We start from the raw sequence: 22,362 nt of genomic DNA, 5'->3' as shown, positions 1-22,362 counted from the left end.
CTTCCTGAGCCGCTGGGAGTAGAGGTCCTCCATGGATGGCAGCTCCGTCCTGGTGATGTTCTGTGCAGTTTTCACCACCCTCTGTAAAGCCTTACGATTGAGGTGCAGCTGCCGTACCAGGCCGTGATGCAGCCAGTCAGGATGCTCTCTATGGAGCACATGTAGAAGGTCAGGATGCTCTCTATGGAGCACCTGTAGAAGGTCAGGATCCTCTCTATGGAGCACCTGTAGAAGGTCAGGATCCTCTCTATGGAGCACCTGTAGAAGGTCAGGATGCTCTCTACGGAGCACCTGTAGAAGGTCAGGATCCTCTCTATGGAGCACCTGAAGGTCAGGATCCTCTCTATGGAGCACCTGTAGAAGGTCAGGATCCTCTCTATGGAGCACCTGTAGAAGGTCAGGATCCTCTCTATGGAGCACCTGTAGAAGATCAGGATGCTCTCTATGGAGCACCTCAAGAAGGTCAGGATGCTCTCTATGGAGCACCTGTAGAAGGTCAGGATGCTCTCTATGGAGCACCTGTAGAAGATCAGGATGCTCTCTATGGAGCACCTCAAGAAGGTCAGGATGCTCTCTATGGAGCACCTGTAGAAGGTCAGGATGCTCTCTATGGAGCACCTGTAGAAGGTCAGGATCCTCTCTATGGAGCTCCTGTAGAAGGTCAGGATCCTCTCTATGGAGCACCTGTAGAAGGTCAGGATGCTCTCTATGGAGCACCTGTAGAAGGTCAGGATGCTCTCTATGGAGCACCTGTAGAAGGTCAGGATCCTCTCTATGGAGCACCTGAAGAAGGTCAGGATCCTCTCTATGGAGCACCTGTAGAAGGTCAGGATCCTCTCTATGGAGCACCTGTAGAAGGTCAGGATCCTCTCTATGGAGCACCTGTAGGTCAGGATCCTCTCTATGGAGCACCTGTAGAAGGTCAGGATGCTCTCTATGGAGCACCTGTAGAAGGTCAGGATCCTCTCTATGGAGCACCTGAAGAAGGTCAGGATCCTCTCTATGGAGCACCTGTAGAAGGTCAGGATCCTCTCTATGGAGCACCTGTAGAAGGTCAGGATCCTCTCTATGGAGCACCTGTAGAAGGTCAGGATCCTCTCTATGGAGCACCTCAAGAAGGTCAGGATGCTCTCTATGGAGCACCTGTAGAAGGTCAGGATGCTCTCTATGGAGCACCTGTAGAAGGTCAGGATCCTCTCTATGGAGCACCTGTAGAAGGTCAGGATGCTCTCTATGGAGCACCTGTAGAAGGTCAGGATCCTCTCTATGGAGCACCTGTAGAAGTTGCAGAGTATCCTGGAGTCCATGTTGAACCTCCTCAGCCTGTGGAGGAAGAAGAGCCGCTGTCGAGCTTTCTTGGTGATGGTGGTGGTGTGAAGAGTCCATGTCAGGTCCTCAGTGATGAGTCCATGTCAGGTTCTAAGTGAAGAGTCCATGTCAGGTCCTCAGTGATGAGTCCATGTCAGGTCCTCAGTGATGAGTCCATGTCAGGTCCTCAGTGAAGAGTCCATGTCAGGTCCTCAGTGATGAGTCCATGTTAGGTCCTCAGTGATGAGTCCATGTCAGGTCCTCAGTGATGAGTCCATGTCAGGTTCTAAGTGAAGAGTCCATGTCAGGTCCTCAGTGATGAGTCCATGTCAGGTTCTAAGTGAAGAGTCCATGTCAGGTCCTCAGTGATGAGTCCATGTCAGGTCCTCAGTGAAGAGTCCATGTCAGGTCCTCAGTGATGAGTCCATGTCAGGTCCTCAGTGATGAGTCCATGTCAGGTCCTCAGTGAAGAGTCCATGTCAGGTCCTCAGTGATGAGTCCATGTCAGGTCCTCAGTGATGAGTCCATGTCAGGTCCTCAGTGAAGAGTCCATGTCAGGTCCTCAGTGATGAGTCCATGTCAGGTCCTCAGTGATGAGTCCATGTCAGGTCCTCAGTGATGAGTCCATGTCAGGTCCTCAGTGAAGAGTCCATGTCAGGTCCTCAGTGATGAGTCCATGTCAGGTCCTCAGTGATGAGTCCATGTCAGGTCCTCAGTGATGTGGACACCGAGGCACCTGAAGCTGCTGACTCTCTCCACCGTAGTCCCATTGATGGCGATGGGGGCGTGTCCCTCTCTCTGCTGCTTCCTGTAGTCCACAATCAGCTCCTTGGTTTAGCTGACGTTGAGATGGAGGTTGTTCTCTTGGCACTAAGACAGTGGTTCAGATTTATTTTGGGGGTACTGGGGAGTAGCTTGACGTTTCATAGAGGGTGCTCAAACATTTAGGGTTTCCCATTAATGTACCGGGCGCTACAGTGGAATGTTCTACTGCAACACTCCCCACGCACACACACAATGTCCCCGCGACTGTTACAATGAAGGCTCGGTAATCAGCTCACAGAATATAGGTGTAAGCAGGGGTAAAGTGCTATTTTTATAGGTGGTGTGTGGACCTCACATGGGGGGGTCCGGGGGCAAGCTCCCCCGGGAAGACTTATTTTTAAATATTGAAGTTAAAAGCATCAATCTGGTGCACTTTGAGAGCAACATGAGAGATCTATGGATCTCAACACAGAACTGTAAACAGATGTACTATATCTTCATGGATATTTTACAAATCACTCCCCTTTTAAACTTTATACATTTTTTTAATGTCATATAGTAGTTCATACCTGTTTTTAATGTATTCTCTTATTTTTTTAGAACTATAATGATCATATAAACGTGTGCCTCAGAAATAATTGTTTACATTAATGGTGACCAAAACGTTTGAGACCCACTGAGAGAGTCCTTTAGCTCACTGAGTCTCTCAGTCTGACAGGAGAGGACTCTCCTCCACTTTGTTGTTAGCGTAGCTCGCTAGCACCAGAAGCTAACATCAACGATCTCCGGTACCGGTGCGCTCTCTCTCTCGCTCACGCACACACACAAAATGGCTCGTTACACACACACAGAGACCCAGACGTAATAGTACTGTACTGTATCATTATTTTCGATTCAGTAATTTTTCGAAATATGATTTTTTTTTTTTTTTTTTTTTAATAACCATTTTTCCTCCTGGTCTCTCGCGCCCCCCCTGTCATGCCTCTGTTCCCCCCTGGGGGGGCGCGCCCCCCACTTTGAGAACCACTGCACTAAGATACCAGGGTTCTGACCTCTCAGTACGCCGTCTCGTCCCCCCTGGTGATCAGGCCAATGACGGTCGTGTTGTCAGCAAACTTGAAACAAACTTTAAAGCTTGGCAATTTTATTAAAATCATATCAAGCAAATAATATGTTGAAGAAAATATAATGTATTTGCACATTTGGCTGTTTCTCTGCTTTGAGATCAGAGAGAAATCAGCTTACACTGACTTGCGGAAGTCTAAAATGAACTATAAGACAAGCTTTTGGACTAAATCATTGTCAAATTCAGACACATGGAAATTACAACGACATTCTTTGGGATAATAATCATTTTTAACTTAAAATCCATGCATTGTTTAAAAACGGATGCAATGTGTTTGGTAGACGTGTCACGTTGTGTCTCTGTGTCCTGCAGTGGCCCTGCCCATGGTGAACGACCTGGAGCTGTTTGATATCACTCACAGCACCATGATGGTCCGCTGGCAGATTGCCGCCGGGGCTTCTGGGTACATGATCCTCTACGCCCCGCTGACTGAGGGAAACCATGAAGACGAGAAGGAGGTGAGTGTGTGTGTGGGTTTGTGTATGCAGGGAGCAGACTATACAGATAGGAAAGCAAAGCCACAGGGATTTAGGAGATCAGAAAACATCTCATTGCCTTGTGTAACGGATGCATCACATGATCACAATATGATCCTATTCCACTCGCGTCTCAATCAATGTGGAGTAATACATTTAATAAAGCTAATACATATTCCAACAATGCTTTCTTTATGGGTTGTCAGTAACATTTACACTGTGTTCTTTAAAATATAGTCAAATGGCAAACACCACTACTATTTCCACATACAGTTGGGTACAAAATCGTAACATTTTTGCGAACAAGATACTAGCAAGTGTTTGAGTTAAAGAGAACTTCACAGAACTGAGCAGTGGAAGATCCAGTTCTGACTCGCAGTTTGAATATCAAACACAACTGAGTTCTGAGAAATACAGACTGGTTAAGATTTTCAGCCACATTTACTATTTTGCTGTCGTGAGGCACAACTAATTTGAGTGTCCTTCTTAATTGAAGGGCATGACTTTTTATATTTTCGTCTTTGCCTTCAATTGTTGCATCATTGAGTTTATCCAAATTGGCTAAAATAGCGTAACTGTCAGCAAACGTATACTTCTACTGGCCATTCAAAGGAATACATCTGACCTGACATCCTTGTATACCCTGCCTTGAGTAATGATCAGTAAAGGGGATAAGACCCAGACAAAAATAATAAAGGCATAATGCTTTTAGCAAATGGTGGACATGTTTTGAAAGTAAAATACAATAACAAAGAAGAAAGTAGTTAGGTCACAGCTGCAGCTTCTCAAGGCAGCATTCTAAATAGCACAACAAACCCTGAGTAGCGTCTTTATTGTGCACAACCCCCCAGAAAGAAAGAACAAAAAACAAACGGGGAACAATTGATCAGGGGTTAGGTAAAAAGTTCACCGACTTTTTTCAAGAGAAATGACTATAAATTGAAAAACGTATACAAGCATCAGCGGGTAATGAAGCCAACAACTGGAACACTAAGTAACAACATGTAGCTCCTTGACAGATGGAGTGAGCAGTGATGAACATGACGAATGAGTTATCAAAGCAGAGGTGTGAAGGGTGCGGCCACTCATCTGTATCTCCTCCCCATTAATCCGTATTATCCACAATCCCCTCCAGGCAGAAAGCAATAAAAACAATTCAATTCAATACCCGGATGGATGCTTTCCAGTGGCGAGGATGAGCCAGGCTCTGAGGCCCGACTGTCAGAGCCTGGGCCTGGCTCCACTCAGGGGCCATGTGGGCACTCAAGCCAGAGGGCTCAATAAAGGCTGCTTCCAAGAGAGAGGACACACATATTGAGAGATGTGAACAGCAAGGGAGATGCTAAGGTAGGGTCCTGACAGGAATGGGCCGAGCAGACTTCATCACCCTCTGAAGTGGTCTATTGTCCTGCCTTATAACAAAACCAACAGGGATTAAGCGATGGAAAGAAAGGCCAACAACATATAACAACAACATTGACAACTCTATTCAAACGGTTCACATTTCTCTCTCAGTTTACAAAGAAGTGAAGTTCTCAGTAGCTTATCTAACTCCTAACAGTTGTGTCAAAGGAGATATTTTCTTACTGAGGTACATATTATTTAATATTAAAATAGATGTTGGTTGATTTTTCACATATATGATGTTTTGGTCAACTGTATACAATTATCCCAATCCATGAATCAATCAAATATATTTGTATTGCCGATTATCAAAATGTTTTTAAAAATAAGTTAATATTGACAACTGCTAGCTTAACATCTCGTCTTGTACATGTATGGCCTCGATCAAAGAACCTCTTTGTCATTGTAATCTCTTTCTTCCATGTTATCGCACTTGGAAATGTTCAATGCCACGTGCACATTCATCCACAGCTCCAAAAGTGCTTCGACTTACTTGCCATGTTTTCTTCTTGTTAAGAATCTTGACTCAATAGTATGAGGACTCAAATACACAACCCAGAGACAAAAACGGTTTGAAGAAAATAATCTTTACTTTGCAAAAACAAAATCACTCTTCCAGAGGATATAACAAACTGTCAAAAGTTAAGCGCTCACAATGGAGGATAAAAGGCAAAACACTGAGTCCTTTAAATGATGGCTTGGATCATTGCTTCATGGAACGAATGAACAATACAAACCGACAACTGACAAGGGGAGACAGGACAATATATACATGAGGTAAGTGGGCACAGGTGGAAACAATCAGGGGCGGGGCAGACGCTGACGACGGCGGGAAAAAGAACCAAGGCAGGAAGTAAAGGGACCTGGAATGAGACATGATGAGTACAAAATAAAACAGGAAGTGGAACATAAACTAAACTAGCATGAACATGGCAATCACAAACATGACAACACTACAGTACCCCCCCTTCTAGGGCCGACTCCCGAAGGCCCAGACTGCTCAGGGTGACGATCATAGAAGTCACTGATGAGTGTCTTGTCCACAACGAAAGTCGAGGAGACCCAGCAACGCTCCTCAGTGCCGTAACCCTCCCAATCGACCAAGAATTGTCGTCCTCGGCCCCGTTTGCGGACCGCCTGTATACTGTATTTCCCGACTGTATAAACCGGGCCGCCATCAATGATCCGGGGTGGTGGAGGGGCTTGGAGGTGGGAACCAGAGTGCTCTCTCGAACTGGCTTGAGTTTGCTCACATGAAACGTGGGATGGACCCTCAAAGACCTGGGGAGTTTGAGGCGCACAGAGAAAGGGTTAATGACTCTTGAAATTGGGAAAGGGCCCACTAACCTCGGTGCCTACCTTTTGGAGTAAACGTGCAGGGGTAGATCCTTGGTGGAGAGCCAGGCTTTCTGGCCCGGCCTGTAGAGGGGGGCTGCATGCCGGTGACGATACGCCGCTGACTTCATCCGGGCCGAGGTCCGGAGTAGCGCCTGCCGAGCACCGGCCCAAACCCGCCGACAGCGTCGGACCATGGCGTGCGTGGATAGAACCTTGATTTCTTCCTCATTAGCAGGGAAGAGAGGAGGCTGGTACCCGTTAGCACACTGGAAAGGGCAAAGAGCCGTGGCAGCCGAGGGGAGAGTGTTGTGGGCGTACGCTACCCAGGTAAGGTGATCGCTCCAAGTGGTCTGCTTCTGGGACACGAGGCACCTGAGGCATGTTTCGAGGTCTTGGTTCAGGCGCTCTGTCTGACCGTTGGACTGCAGGTGATACCCGGAAGATAAGCTGACGGTGGCGCAGAGGAGTTGGCAAAACTCCTTCCAGAAGTTGGAAATGCACTGTGGTCCTCTGTCGGACACTATGTCACTGGGGAAACCATGGATTCTGAACATGCGAGTTAATTTTAATTTAATCGTTTATTTGGCAGGGACAATGCACAGTAATGAACACTTAAAACATTCAAATGTGTCGAGGCATGTCAGGCATTCCAATCCTAAATCATGGGTCAATCAGCGACAAAATACATCTGGAACGTTTGTCGCAGCATATTTAGAGTCAGTACGCCAATCCCTGTCTAAAATTCTCCATCGGTTATGAAATATGACGGACAATTTGGCAGTTCATCTTATTTCTCTCGGACTCCAAAAGGAGATCCATTTATTCATAGAATGGGCAGAAAGAAGAGCAGATGGACAAACAGCCTCCACTCTGCCAGAATCTTTTTTTTAACATCGGTTTTGTGTTTGGCAGAATGTGAATGATGGGGAAGTCTGTGGCAATGGTGTGTTAGCAGCTGTATTATACTGGAGGTAATCATCTTCTGAAAACACAGAACCTCTGATCTGGCATCAGACAGTGATCGGTTAGAAATCCTTTTGAAATCTGCATGACAAAGCTCCAATGAGAAACATAGAGAGAGTAAGCCAAACTGCAGAAGTTTGATTTATATACCATAGCCCCTTTCAATAACATCATTTTAAAGTGTTTTGAAGTAAGGAACCTGTACAATTGTATTACACTGCTTAGTTGAATACTCAATTCTGATTGGTCATTGGACATTCAGCAGTATGCAAAAAGCAGTCCGGTCTGTTGAATGTCAGTTGTGGCCAAAAAACAGATTAGTTATATATCACACAGGCTCCGCCCTCTTCTGGACTATATGGGTACTACTCTCTACCATGCTATGCGAGCATTCACCTATTGAGTTGCATAAACGTAGCCAGCCAATCGGGGCGAGCCTACCTGAATGCGCGCGCAGGCCCACAGTATATAACACGGCTACGCCTCCCGACTGCCATCCTTTTTCCCTTCAGCGAGCGAGCAGCAACTGACAGAGAAAGCAAAACGTTTGAAAGAAGAAGAAAGGTATCTGACCCCCCCCCTGGACATAATGCACTTATGTTTTCCCATGCTCCTTAGGGACCCGGGAAACATGGTGCGCAGTAAGCCCCATACATAGGCAGGCGGGGAGGGCCTTCCCCACTATCGTGCATGCACACTCTACACGAGGTAAGCGTGTGAGTGTGCTCTGTCCAAGCTCCGGCCCCGACCTCTCCACGGTCACAACCAGATGAGAGGAAGTTGGCGTGTGGTGGCTGTTAACCAAAGGCCGGTCAGGGGCAGTGTGATGGGTTGATGTTGTTGGACGACAGGGCGTTTATACATTGGGGGTGCACCCACTGTACCCATAGAGTCCAGCAGAGGGCGTAGCCTGTGTGATATATATTGTAACCCTAGTATATGAGCACAGGCGGAGTCCTCTACCTGGGGGTCCTGTCTTTCTTTTGCCGCTCGCTGAAGAGGGTGTAGGATGGCAGTCGGGAGGCGTAACCGCCTTATATACTGTGGGCCTGCGCACGCATTGAGGTAGGCTCGCCCCGATTGGCCAGCTACGTTTATGCAACTCAGTAGGTGAATGCTCGCATAGCATGGTAGAGAGCAGGGTTTCCGTTAGCCGGTAATTACCGGTTTTTAGCTGGTAACATTTATAAAAAACCGGTAAATTAAAAACCTGACGGTCAAAATGTCTGGTGATAATTAGGGAGGCTCCGATCGATCGGCCGTCGGTCATTATCGGCCGATATTCACTCTTAATAGTTTGATCGGTGCTCTCTATAAAGGCCGATCAGGAGAGCTGGATCTGATCGATATGGACATAAACGCGAGTGAAGTGTAACCGGAGCGAGAGAGAGATCAGATCAGCTGCTGAGTCTGACCGAGACACGCAGCTCTGTATAATCACCTGAAGCCCCGCCCTCTGTTTAGCGAGTTGCAGGAGCTGCTTGAGAAACTGACGTGCTGTCAGGAGAGAGAGGGAGAGAAAGGGGAAAAGAGAGCATCCGTTTCTCCCGTGTTATTATTCAAATGTAATGTAAACTTCTGAATAATGTACGTTATCTACTACAAGTAGTTTGTTTGAATGTAATAATTATGTTGTTTGTTTGTGGAATCATTTATTGAAAAATGAATCTGAATTTTTCGATCTGTTACGATTATAAACTGAAGCAATATAAAAATGAGCCCCGTGAACTGAGTTTTAAACATCAGCATATCTGCTCATAGTCCGGTAATTACCTGCTAACGGAAACTCTGCTACACAACTCTTATTATTATTATTGAAATATGACCGGTAAGTTTCAAATTTGTCCGGTAAAATAAATTCTGCCCGGACATTTGACCGGCGAGAAAAAATCCTAGCGGAAACCCTGGTAGAGAGTAGTACCCATAGAATCCAGTAGAGGGCACCGCCTGTGCTTATATGCCTAGGGTTACAATACGTAACTCCCCGTTTTCATCCATCAGAAAACTCAAGTGAATACTCTTTGAATATTCATTTTTATATTTGTGGAGAGCACAACACCTTTGATTCATGATCGCTGGACAGTAAAGTAAATACAAAGAGAACAAGAGAAGAAAAGAGGCTAAATGACAGAGCTGGACAAAAGAGAAATCAACAGAAGACAGACAGGAAGTAAACACTAATGGGAACAGCAGAAGAAGAGAAACAGGAAGGGGCTCTGGCAGTGTTTAAAGTGCTACTTTTGCCGCAGTGTTAGCCTTTTCTACTGAGGAGAACACTATTTAATATTAGCGGAATTAAAACGATAATTTGAAAAATTAATAATAATAAATATGTTGTGACTAATTATTGATGTACTTGATATAATAGTAGTTCCGCTTTGCATCAGAGTCCTGATCAACCTGTTGGAGTCCTTAAATGGGATTAAGGTTTACTCCACTTGGAGTTTATTATCTCCACCTTTGATTGGTCCCACCTTCTAAACATAGTAGTAGGTGAAAGAACATCCACATTCAGAAATAATCCTGTTCTCAGCTTGTCTGGACAGGACTGTGGGATATTGGAGGGATGATGGAAGAGCAGATATGTGGTAGATAATATGATGGGTTATCAGACAGATAAATCTGAGACGAGAAAAGATGACATAAGAATGTCTGCTGGAAATGATGCACCCTCTTTCTGCTAAAGGCACATATCTTCGTGTGTGTGTGTGTGTGTGTGTGTGTGTGTGTGTGTGTGTGTGTGTGTGTGTGTGTGTGTGTGTGTGTGTGTGTGTGTGTGTGTGTGTGTGTGTGTGTGTGTGTGTGTGTGTGTGTGTGTGTGTGTGTGTGTGTGTGTGTGTGTGCAGGTGAAGGTTGAGGATTCGGTGAACGAGGTGGAGCTAGAAGAGCTGAGCCCTGCCACAGAGTACACTGTGACGGTGTACGCCTTGTACGGAGAAGAGGCCAGCGACCCCATGACCAGCCAGCAGACAACATGTGAGTGTCTCACACACATTTTCTTTACAGCTAAATCCCTCGCCAGAATTAGTTTTACCCTAAGATGAGAAATGTCTCACTCAAATGTTCCAATTCATTGCCAAGTAATTTTCTCAATGAACAATTAAGCCATAAGAGTTGAAGCTACAGATGGTTGTTAGCAGCAGCTGTGTGACAGAGTGTTGGGAGCGACCATCAAGCATTTCCACATTAACACTGACCTGTTTATATCCGTTTAAATAATACAACGTTTTACTTTTTATAAAATTCCTGCTGTGTATCATACTGTTTAAAATATGTGTCCCTCCGCTAATCAGGCTTGGATTCTCCTCATTTTAGGGGCAAGGCCATGTGGCCTTTGGTGTCACACGTTTCTTCAGGGCGGAAAGGCCACATGCCAGGGCTCAAAGGCCATTGAGGGAAACATTAGGATTTGGAGCTTACAGATAAATAACTTCACTTTCTAATGACAAAAAACAAATCACTTTTTTAATATCAATAATCGTATCATCATATAGGCTAGGGGCCGATATTCCGCATTTGACCGATTATCGGTATCGGCCTTTTTTTTATCAAATTGCCGATAAAACGTTGGCTCTGATGCGGCCGTTTCTCTGGCTGCAGTCACCACTCTGTGTACACGAGCGATGTCCCGCCCACAGCGCTACCTGATATTACTGAAGATTTTCCGGGCGGGAGCCAGCCAGAGAGGCGGGACCTTCTCAGATAACAGGCAGGTGCGAAAGAACGCAGACACAGACTGAGGCAAGCAGCAGCGCTGAGCGGCAGAGCCATACATGTGTTAAACCGAAGTTCAATAAACATCCCTATCCCCTATGCTGAAGCTGCAAAAACACCACAATCTATTGATCCAATTCTATCAGTTTCCCAGTTACACAGGGACGCGGGAAGTCAGTCAGAGTTGGGGTGCTTGCAGCGTCTCGCAGCGGAGTAACTGTGGTGCGGAGGGGGGGAGGGGCTGCGAGTGGAGCCTCGCAGTTTTTCAGGTTGATATGCGAAGCTCATTAGCTAGCCAACATGTATCTAGCAAATGTTTTGCAATATATTAGAAGTGAGGCTACGAGACTAACGTTAGGTCTACTGTGATAGCCTCACTTTTAATAGTTTACAAAACATTAGCACTAGTGTTTTGCAGTTGCTAGCATCTTATTGGGATTTCATGCTAGATAGACAGATCTAATAAATTAAGCATTATTGTTAGTTAAGCATGTCAGCCTGCAGCCCCACTTCTTGTCTCTCTCTAACTCATTGCAGATGGCTGCACTAAAGAAAAGGGCTCAGAGAGGAAACCAGTTGTAAGATGTTTAAAAGTTAATTAAACATAATATATGCTTAAATGCATTTCAAAGAAGTTGTGTTGAGTTGTGTTGGAGTTTGTGTTATTCTACATTTTGACACCAAGATTTTCTGATCTGCGTGCGTGCGTGTCTTTAATCAACTCCTCATATCTGTTCAGAAACTGGACAAAAGTGTAGGACGTTGTTGTGAGTGTGGACGGAGCAGCTCCAACGTTAGTTTAGCCTGATCGATCCAATCTCCATTCACAAAACACGCATTTTAAAAGGTTTCGCATGCCGTCTTGTCTGCACACTTGTCAAAGCATTAAAGCATGGTTTTTACAAACCGTTATCAGTATTTAGTTACTTCGGCGTCATTTGGAAACGTGTATTACAATGAAATCACGATAAAATAGGTTAATTTGGTCGTAGTTGGTTTCCACCACAGTATTTACATGGATATAAGCCCCGCCCCCTCTCCAGCGCGTCCTGTTTGAATGACAGGAGTAAACACAGCTGACAGCCGCGGTGAAACTCCAGCGGTTGGAGCAATGCTAGTATTCGCATCGCGTCCGTTGTGAACGCAGCATAACGCGGTTCAGAAACCTGTTCTGACGCTTTGAAAGCAACGTTTAACAGTGCGAGGCCCAAAGGCCACGGTGGCCGCAGGACGGACAGTTATTTGTGGGGCATACCGGCCAGACAGAGGGGCTACGTGAAAATCCCACCCTGCCGCTAATAGTGACCACCTGATCACCTGTCCTAAATTAAAGAGTAAAACACAATAAATCATCAGTGATGTCAAAAAGTGACATTAATCAAAACATGTATACATCCCAACACAGGCTATCACAAACATGCTCAGCATACGTTTGGATCGATATAAGTTATATCGATCCTAATAAACGTTGCAGTGAGCGAGCAAGAGAAACTCCCTCTGGAGGGAACACACGCAATGTAGCCTCTGCAGACCATTTACATGCACTAAAACCTGCATATACTCCAGGAGCAACACTCTCACTCCCTGAACGTGCAGGAGTGACGTTGGTCAGGGTCCGTGGCGTGCAGTTGTGACGCGCCGAGGCTCCTTCAGCTTCATAAAGGGACGCAAAGAGCTTTCAACTGACTGCAATGTATTCCCATCGGCGGCGGGATCTGACCACGTTCATAAAGCAAAGCAGCAGCTTCAGAGCACGGGGCAGAGTCTCTAGATGAGTTTACAGCAGTCCCTCGTTCTTATTGAACATCCATGTTGTAGTCCGCTGTATAGAAAACGGTAGTTTCCATGGTTTCCCCACAGCAGCAGACGCACATTCAGGACGTCCGCTGGCGCATCATAAACACGTCGGATAGTGAAAGTGCATTCGGATTCTCTCAAGTACCGCAGTCTCTTCTCCTAAGTCCTTTTGAATTCTCCTATCCACTATCCCTTAACCCCGTGACCTTTCACTCAGAGGTCAAGGAATAGACGATAGGGTTAGAACTTAGGAGCTGATCTTTGGACTATTCGACTGCAGCCCAAGTTTAAACCAGTCCTTTGAAGAAGTCCTCACTCTCCAGAAATGCACCCTCACAAATATATAATCACACTCTCATACAATAATTGGAATAACCCTGAGAAACATCAGAGAGCTGTATTGACTGTTGAATACATCACATTCCTGACAGCGTCATGACCCTCTGAACTCGGCATAGATGTACTCTCGGCTCTCTGGTGCACTGCGGGAAGGACACCACTCTGACGTTCACATTGAGTGCACTTGTTTTCAGAAACCAGTCGGTGGAGTTTTGGCTATTTCTAAAGATCAGGAGTGTCTTTGAACTAAGGAGGAAGCATCGGATCTATCGGATCAGCGCCCCTCACAGGTTCTGTGAACAGCTGCGGCATGTTTAAGTCGTGTCCCGGCACATTTTTAATCTGGCAACGACCGATGCCAAAACCCCTGCATGCACCGCCCCCGGCTTCCCCTCGTGCTATTGTTTGCACCTCACTTTCATTTGTAAGACTTTTGAAGCTTTGCCTCCTCCCCACCCCGCACCATGCCCACTACTTAACTTTTATAAAGCTTTTTTTAAGATCTGCGGCTTTAAGACGGGGCATGTCTGTGTCCTTTGGGATGCGTGTAGGCTCTGGATGCAGGTCAGACAGGGATGCTGGCGGCTGGTAGAAGGAGACGGTGGTAGTTGTTGGGGGGGTGAGGTCCCTCTCAAATCATTTTCGAATGCCTTCATCCAGATCATTTAGTTGCATCCAGATAATGGTTCATATCTCTTTATGTAATTATTCGTTCCATCAGTGACAACAAGTATCCCCATGAATTGCCCCTGACAGTCAGATCTGTTTTTGCAGTGATGTTGCCTGGAGTGGAGATGGGGGGCATGATTTGATTTCATCAGTATTATTGCAGTTATTGAAATGGGTGTTCTATAATACAATACATCGGCCAGAGGACACACTCCTTCTCCTGGCTCACGGTCTCCATGCATCGGGACATGCGGGAGATGATTGAATGTGCTTTCACTCAGTGGTTATTCTTAATAATCCAAACACCTTCTCTCTGCCTCGTTAGTCCCTCGTTAGTCCCTCGTCAGTCCCTCGTCAGTCCCTCGTCAGTCCCTCGTCAGTCCCTCATCAGTCCCTCATCAGTCCCTCATCAGTCCCTCATCAGTCCCTCGTCAGTCCCTCGTCAGTCCCTCGTCAGTCCCTCATCAGTCCCTCGTCAGTCCCTCATCAGTCCCTCGTCAGTCCCTCATCAGTCCCTCGTCAGTCCCTCATCAGTCCCTCGTCAGTCCCTCGTCAGTCCCTCATCAGTCCCTCATCAGTCCCTCGTCAGTCCCTCGTCAGTCCCTCATCAGTCCCTCATCAGTCCCTCGTCAGTCCCTCGTCAGTCCCTCGTCAGTCCCTCATCAGTCCCTCATCAGTCCCTCATCTCATCCAGATACGTAACCTTTCTGGGCGTTGTTGTGACACAATGAGCTTCAATGACAGTGAAAAGAGGTCACCACAGCTGCACAAAAAGGGACCTTTATAAAAGTAAAAAGCAGCGTGATCGAGATTAAAGGTGAGGACTCTCCAAAGTCAGACTTGGCTCTGTTGTCTACAGACAGTGGAGTAACAGTTAACAGATCATAATAACATACTATGACAACACACAGGCTGTTGGTTCATTCATTAGTGTTTGTCGTTAGATGCCATACATAAGGCTTGTGGTAACGACAGCTTAAGAGATGTAAGACATAAAGTATGCATGTAAATACCCCACTGGTGATTTCTAAAGCTTCTTTGTGTCATCAAAACAGCCGGTGCTAACAAGTGATTAAGTAAGACTACAAAAAGCCGTCACTCCGAGCATTAGCTGCCTTTAGCTTAGCTGTGGTGATGCCATGTGACCATGATGTGCCGTACTGATCGGACTATACAGCGCACCGGCATATGAGCCGCAGCAGCTAAACTGTCCGTCTGTCTTGCTCTCGTTCTGTCTCTCGGTTCCACTTTTACTTTGGCGCGCTACCTGTCTCACTCTTTTCCGGCCTCCAGCTTTTCCTGCTGGAGCCCCGCCCCTTAAAGGTGGCGGGCGCAGACCGGTCCTAGAGCCCATAGTGTTAAAGGTGGTTAATTTCACCTGTAAGATCCATAGATGTAGGAGGTTCCCTAGTGGCCGTTAGCTGTACAAAAAAAATGGGGGGAAAAGTCGCGGCTTATAGTCCGAAAAGTACGGTAGTCTGTTTATAGTCCAACGTTAGCTTTTTATTCTGGCGATTGCATTCACGCTCAAAAGTCAAAAAGTGTTGATATGTGGATATTATCCTGCTGAACAAAATGTCGACCTATCATAAACGAGTTCTTGATGAAAGATGTATTTTCGGCTATGATCTTCAATCCAATGAGGGAGGCAATGCTAACTTCAGTGTTGGTGTACGACATGTTCATCACTGCACCACTCTCTTCAGCCACCCTTTTAGTAAAGTATGGAACATGGTGCGAAAGAGAACAGTCTTTCACTCCTGATAGTATTCCGATTTCTTATTCAAATAGCTTTTAATCATTTTGCCAAATGGTGACATTTCAAGCACTGCTCTGCAAAGCCACCCTGCTCTCTGTGGATGGGCGGTGTCATGTGGTGGATACTCTTTCTACAGACACATACATTTGGAAACTTTGGAGACTAACCTATCTCTAAACTTTTTAATTTCCCAGCCTCTTTAATCTTGTGCCGACCCTGGCACGACCTAGAGTAAAGCAGAGGCAGTCTCTCCCCCCCTCCCTCCCTCCCTTCTCTCTCCCTCTGCTGCTTTGTCTTTATTCTGACCCCCGGTATAATTGAGGTGAATAAGTAATTTTAAAATGTCCGAGAGTACATTCAAAAAAACTGAGGGTAATATGTGTTTTAAGACCTCTGCTCAGCCTGCAGGGGGAGAGGAAGCTGAGGCAGAACCAGAGGTAGAGATTTAGCGAGGGTCTGCCCACTTTATAATTAAAGTTTCGGACCCTTGTTCAAGCCCCCATGAGTATGTGTGTCTGTGTGTGAGAGTACATTCACTTCCTATCCTCTGACCTCTTGGTAACAGCAGCTCTTTGGCAGACGGTGTTTCATTCTTTAACATCCTGATATTCTACTGCCCTCAGTATGCGTGGCCTGGACAGGAGAGAGCTTGCATTTCTCTATTGAAGCATCGTGAAAATATATACACAACCAATAACACAAGACTAATTGCTGATGAAATAATCACAACTGTACATCAACATGTTAAAGTACATATGGTTAGTGCGTACTATGACTTCGAACTGCAGCAGACATACAACGTACACAATCAGAGTAAATGTACATCTTGCGTTTATTTAAATTGATTAATAAAAGCTGCAGAACAAGTCGAATGTATCAAATCACAAATGAGCTGGTGGATGATGCCTTCTCACGGCGACATGGCTAATAGAAACTGAAACTTTAACAACATGGTTATTCTAAGGGCCATTATTCTTCGTCACAATTACAAGTCTTTGTGACGCTGTACCGACTCAGCTGGCACCCCACAGATACAGGAGGCGGCGATGAGGGGTGTGTGGCCCCAATTTTGCATAACAAATTATGTTTAAAACCAGCTGTGTCTGTGTTGTTCCTGAGCAGCTGGTCCACCTTTCAGGACTTCCATCTCCTGCAGTCAAATGAAGATCAAGATATAATGATGCAGTTTATTTTGGACATGATATTCTGTGTTTCCTGACATGAACTCTCGAGCTCATCTCCTCCCCCACCAGTACCGCTGACCCCGGCGAGGAACCTGCGCTTCTCAGACGTGGACCACCGCTCCGCGCGCCTCACATGGGACTCCGCCTCCAGGAAGGCCAATGGTTACCGCGTCATGTACGTCAAGACCACCGGAGCCCAGACCACTGAGGTGAGCGCGTCCTCTCATTACTGACAGCGGTGACAGAGAGGAAGGAAGCTGTTGTCGTGCAGCTCGCTGAATGGTTTTGGTTCTGTTTCGACAGGTGGATGTTGGCCGTGTGACAACCTGGTTGCTAGGAAACCTGACGTCCCTGACGGAGTACACTGTTGGTGTCTTTGCCATCTACGACGAGGGACAAGCTGAGGCTGTGACTGACAGCTTCACCACAGGTAGGAACTAATATCGATATTATTTGATCTGATGGTTTCACGTTTCCATGGGGTTCTCAGAGTCAAATGTATTGTTCAAATTGTTGAAAATAATTAGGAAATAAAGAAATCAGTATTTTACAGGTGGTTTGGCTCACACATAGAGATGTCGAGAAACCAGAAATAAAGTTATATATACGAATACCACACAATTTGTTGTATTACAAATTCCATAGCACGGTAACACAATTGTGTAATGCTTGCATCCTGGTTTTTGTACTGACAATAAACAGGTAATTATTCTCCCCATAATATCTATTTTTGTGAAAACCACTTTATTTATTCAGCTTTCCTTACAAAAACAGCATTTAGCAAAACAACATTTGAACAGACCATGTTATAATTAAGCTTCACCGCATATTAATTGTAACTGAAAAGAGCTTGAATGCATCATTATGCAACCCCATTGAAGCTGCGTTCAGGTGCCGCTAACAGCTAATTCCTCAGCGCTCCAATTATAACACATGTGTTGTATTCAATGCAGCATTATTAAGAAACATCAAGTTTTAAAGAGTTTATTGCGGCCCAAATACATTTAGTGTCTCAGAATACAGACATGTTAGGCCCTTAACATGATGTAAAATTCAAAGACTTTATTAAATACAAGTCAGGTATAGCAACATAAACATTGTAGTTTATATACGAACAATGTAAGTGTATTTCTGTTTAGAGACCGTCCCGGACCCCCTGGACCTGAAGAGCACCGACATCTCCACGGACAGCTTCCGGGTGTTTTGGAAACACCCCGCCTCTGATGTCATGCTGTACCGACTCACCTGGACATCCACAGATGGAGGAGACAGTGAAGAGGTGTGTGTGTGTGTGTGTGTGTGTGTGTGTGTGTGTGTGTGTGTGTGTGTGTGTGTGTGTGTGTGTGTGTGTGTGTGTGTGTGTGTGTGTGTGTGTGTGTGTGTGTGTGTGTGTGTGTGTGTGTGTGTGTGTGTGTGTGTGTGTGTGTGTGTGTGTGTGTGTGTGCGTGCGTGTGTGTGTGCAGGAATATCTCACATTACTGCAGACACAATTAGAATGTGTAATAGATCAGCTTAGGAGAATGTTATCAAATATACACACAGTAGAATGTGTAGTAGCATTGAATTGAATCGTTTCCTAGTACACCTGTTCAGGTCCTAAAACCACAAGGCTTCACTCAGCTACATACAATCCTTCTATATATAAGTTGTTATTGTTTTGCTGCGTACCAATCAGCTGTACGTGGTCTGCTAACTGGCGAGCTTCTCCTTCAGCATCCATGTTCTCTGCAGTGTCTGCATCATGTCTCCTACAGCACGTAACACTGAGCCCTTTACATGGGGTGATGACAACAAGCAGGAGAGCCAGGAGAGTCCACTTAATGCACCCAATATGATATTCGTTTTTGGCCATCGCTGTCATCATTAGGATTGCAGCTCTGTCCTGTATCATCGTTGTTTCCTCTCCTTTATTCTCAGCATCAATCCTACAAACTATCACAATCCCAACTAATGTACTGCTTCTGTCTTCTGTCTCTGTTACTTAGTATTGATTCAAGCAGAGATCCATATCGAGTCACATTGATCAAATTGAATCAGACCATCCAATAAGATATGAAAAGAAGTGGAGGCGACCACACACGGATGAGAGTCATTCCTGTCGCACTAATGCGCCGTGTGTCTCTTCATGTGTGAGCCTCATTATCTGCTGTTGTTTCACTTGATGCAGTAACTTTAAATATATACCAAGTGCACAATATTACAATCACTTAATGAGCTGCTCCTTGCTGCGATGGATGCAAAGGTTAGTTTCTTCATTATGTTCATCCAGTTAACTAGAGGTTTAGAATACTTTGAAAACATATTCAGTTGGGAGTGCTCCCACTGTGTTAGTCTTTATTAGCCAATCAGCTGCAACACATGTCTCTGTTTCAGGTTCTGATCGACGGAAAGATGAACACCTACCTGATACAAGGACTCACCCCCCTCACAGACTACGAGGTCCTGCTTACTGCGATCTATAAGAACGAGGTGGAGAGTGACGAGGTGGTCCTCGTAGAGTCCACCGGTAAATAGAAATGTCACTCCTCATGTTTGTAAAAAGTGCTCAGATATTTATATTTCTGAAGCCACAGTCTCAGTAGACTTTGTCTTCATCATATATGTTCTGGTCTTGTGTCTGTGAAACATCAGACGATCCTTTAAAGTAAACTCCTGTTACATTTGTAATCACGCACATTCATTAAATATCTTTGTTTCCTTTTCAGTTGAAATATTGACCACCATTGCCACGACGACCACCACCACAGCAAGTAAATATGTCCTTACAGCTGTTTGATATTTTAAGACTACATTAACATTTTGGACTACAATGTTTGACTTTGTTTTCATTTCATTTAAAAAGAAAAGTTGAAATAAAGTGCCTGAACAAGCAGAGATATAATAAAGTAGAACTTATCTAATAATGTAGAAATATCTTCCAACAAAGCTTTGATAACTTTAACTTACACAATGTAAAGATCAGGATTCAAATCAGATCTGAATTCCATTTTGATTTGGCACTGTTCCACTGACATGTCTAAATCCTATTCCCACCTCTTGACACATATCATCCCTCATGAAGGCTGTCAGATTTCTTCCCACACAGACTTTGCCAGGGAAAAGTTTTGATATCGGAAAAGACGCTTACATGAAACCTGAGTACCGTACTTTTCGGACTATAAAGCGCACCTGCATATGAGCCGCAGCAGCTAAATTGTCCGTCTGTCTTGCTCTCGTTCTGTCTCTGGGTTCCACTTTTACTGTACAAACAAAATGGGGGAAAAAGTCGCGGCTTATAGTCCGAAAAGTACGGTAAATGAAATGCCTAAATGATGACATTTGAATTTCATCAGTTGTCAGGTTTGTGCTTCAGGTTGCCCTGCAGTGATGTTTTCTCTCTCTCTGATCCTCCAGCTCCTCGTTACGGCGTGCGGAACATGAGGATCGATGAGGAAACCACGTACAGTATGCGCGTGGCCTGGCAGCCTGTGGACTCGAGGAATGTTCGACATTATCGGCTGAGCTACATCAGTGCCAAGGGAGACCGGGCAGAGGAGACGGTAAGACGGGGAAACAGAGACACCTGTGCCCTATGTCATGAGAATGAGCTTAATAACTTCGTGGGAGACAATTGCATCTACACTCATTCCCTTAGGACAGCGGTGTTCAAAGTGTGAGGCTTCAGGGGAGGCGCAGCGTGAGAAAGAAATAACGAGTAAAAGACGAGTAAAGATTCACTTGCACACTTGGCTGTCTGTGGAGACCGAGTTCCCCCACCTCGCCAAAAAGGCTGTAAAAGTGCTCATTCCCTTCACCTCCACCCAGGGGCGACTGGCCATCTGTGTGTTCTGGAGAATCACAGAACGGCCGGCTCGTTTCGCTGACGGCCGGCGCCGCCCTTTATCGTTTATGTTTTTAAACGGCATCATTTAAGTTGCGCTGACAGGCGACAGAGGTCAGTTTCCGCGCAGCGAGGCTCCACCCCCCCCCCCCCCCGTTGACAGTTCATTAGCGTGCTCTTCCAATTTAGTGCAGGTTCTCCGCATTGGCTTTGATCAAAAGCAAGTACCGGTCAAGGCTGCGGCCAGAGGGTAATCTGCGTTTATACCCGTCTACATCGCATCCCCGCAGCATCCGCCTGTGCGCATCAACGACGCAGACTCAGTGTTCCCTCTGAAGTAGGGCTGAGTGTAATGACGAGGCAAAGTTGACGTTCAGTGTGTTGCCGGAGCATAGAAGGATTTATCCACCATGTTGAAAATGTTAAAAATGTTTAAAATTTTTAAAACATAAAGATAAAAAGGTTTTAAAAAAGTTATTGTTTCATGTTTGAAGGAGGTGACGCTATTCAGCCAATCAAGTCGGTGCAGTCAGTGAGTCAGCACGATATATCACACACACGCAGAGACGAGACACGAAGAGAGACACAGTCGGAGTCATTTCAAATGGCGTGCTCCAAAAAGAGAAAGGAGACGGCGAAAACAGAGCATTTAATGACACTCTCACTGGACCTCCTCGAAATGCAATTGAATGCCCCTGCATTATAGCAACAACAACAACAATAATAGCAATACTAATTGGGAAGGGGGGCGCGGCTGTTCCTATGTTCTCTGAGGGGAGGCTCACCCTCCCACACTTTGAAAACCCCTGCCTTAGGAAATGTGGATTTAAAGTGTTTTTGACATGAGGTGATTTTTAAGATATGTTTTAGATAATGTGCTTCGTTGTCCGTCGCACTTCCTGGGGGTTTCGGTTGCAATGCATCTCAGAATCGTTTATCTCGTTACAGCGTAGTACACAACATGTTGTACTGGGGTGAACTCAAAAGGTGGCTATAAGGAGCCTGATTCAACTGCAAATCGAACTCTTGCAATCAGCCTTCAAAGGAAGAATGTAGATTATTGAGGAAGACGATGGCAGCCCTTCCAATTGGAAATCCCCCGGACGAAAGAGGGAAGGACACAGATTGTGTTCATGGCAGGCCTTCAGACGGGAGTCGATAGGAAGCGAGAGGACGAGCAGAATGATGATGAAAACAGTGGCAGATCCTCAAAAGAGTTTGGTGAGAGAGAAAGAGTGATAGAGAGACAGCATGGCAGGTTTTCACACTAATGAGCCACAACAAAGAGGCCGAGAGAGGGAAGAAAATATTTGTATTGGAAACCAACCCTGACGCAAAGATGGAATGTACTGTGTGTTGGCACTGCTGAATGGCTGACAGGCAGTCATGAAGATGCTAAAGAGAATGTTGATATGAGTGCATTGTACCTTCACCTTGTAAAATGAAATCATGGTTTGATTAACACCTCTGACAATTAAGTTTACTGCAGTTAGCACTTAGCATCCTTTCGCTTGCTCTCATAATCGCACTCTGTTATCTCACAAGCATCCTCCAAAAAAGACGAGACTAAATGACATCTTGTTGGTGATCGACATGTTTTTCATATGCCTGCCTGCCTATACAAAATTGTCTCAGAGAGTTAAACATATGGGCAGCATACTGTAGGACGACCTCTGTTACGCAACAGTGGAGGAACCCTT

The 22,362-nt window shown here is 45.4% G+C and overlaps 1 protein-coding gene across 1 annotated transcript in view; it reads left to right on the top strand.

The window, feature by feature from the left end:
- Positions 1 to 22,362, top strand: part of LOC117455458 (collagen alpha-1(XIV) chain-like) — a 236,520-nt gene that overhangs the window by 111,077 nt on the left and 103,081 nt on the right. Inside the window, 8 exon segments of the mRNA XM_034094977.1 lie at positions 3,512 to 3,657; positions 10,227 to 10,356; positions 16,912 to 17,051; positions 17,146 to 17,272; positions 17,982 to 18,121; positions 19,216 to 19,348; positions 19,548 to 19,592; positions 20,236 to 20,381. Coding sequence (XP_033950868.1) covers positions 3,512 to 3,657; positions 10,227 to 10,356; positions 16,912 to 17,051; positions 17,146 to 17,272; positions 17,982 to 18,121; positions 19,216 to 19,348; positions 19,548 to 19,592; positions 20,236 to 20,381 — 1,007 coding nt within the window.

The sequence above is a fragment of the Pseudochaenichthys georgianus genome, chromosome 11 (assembly GCF_902827115.2).
Source record: "Pseudochaenichthys georgianus chromosome 11, fPseGeo1.2, whole genome shotgun sequence".
NCBI lineage: Eukaryota > Metazoa > Chordata > Actinopteri > Perciformes > Channichthyidae > Pseudochaenichthys > Pseudochaenichthys georgianus.
This window is presented reverse-complemented; position numbering and strand designations above follow the sequence as displayed.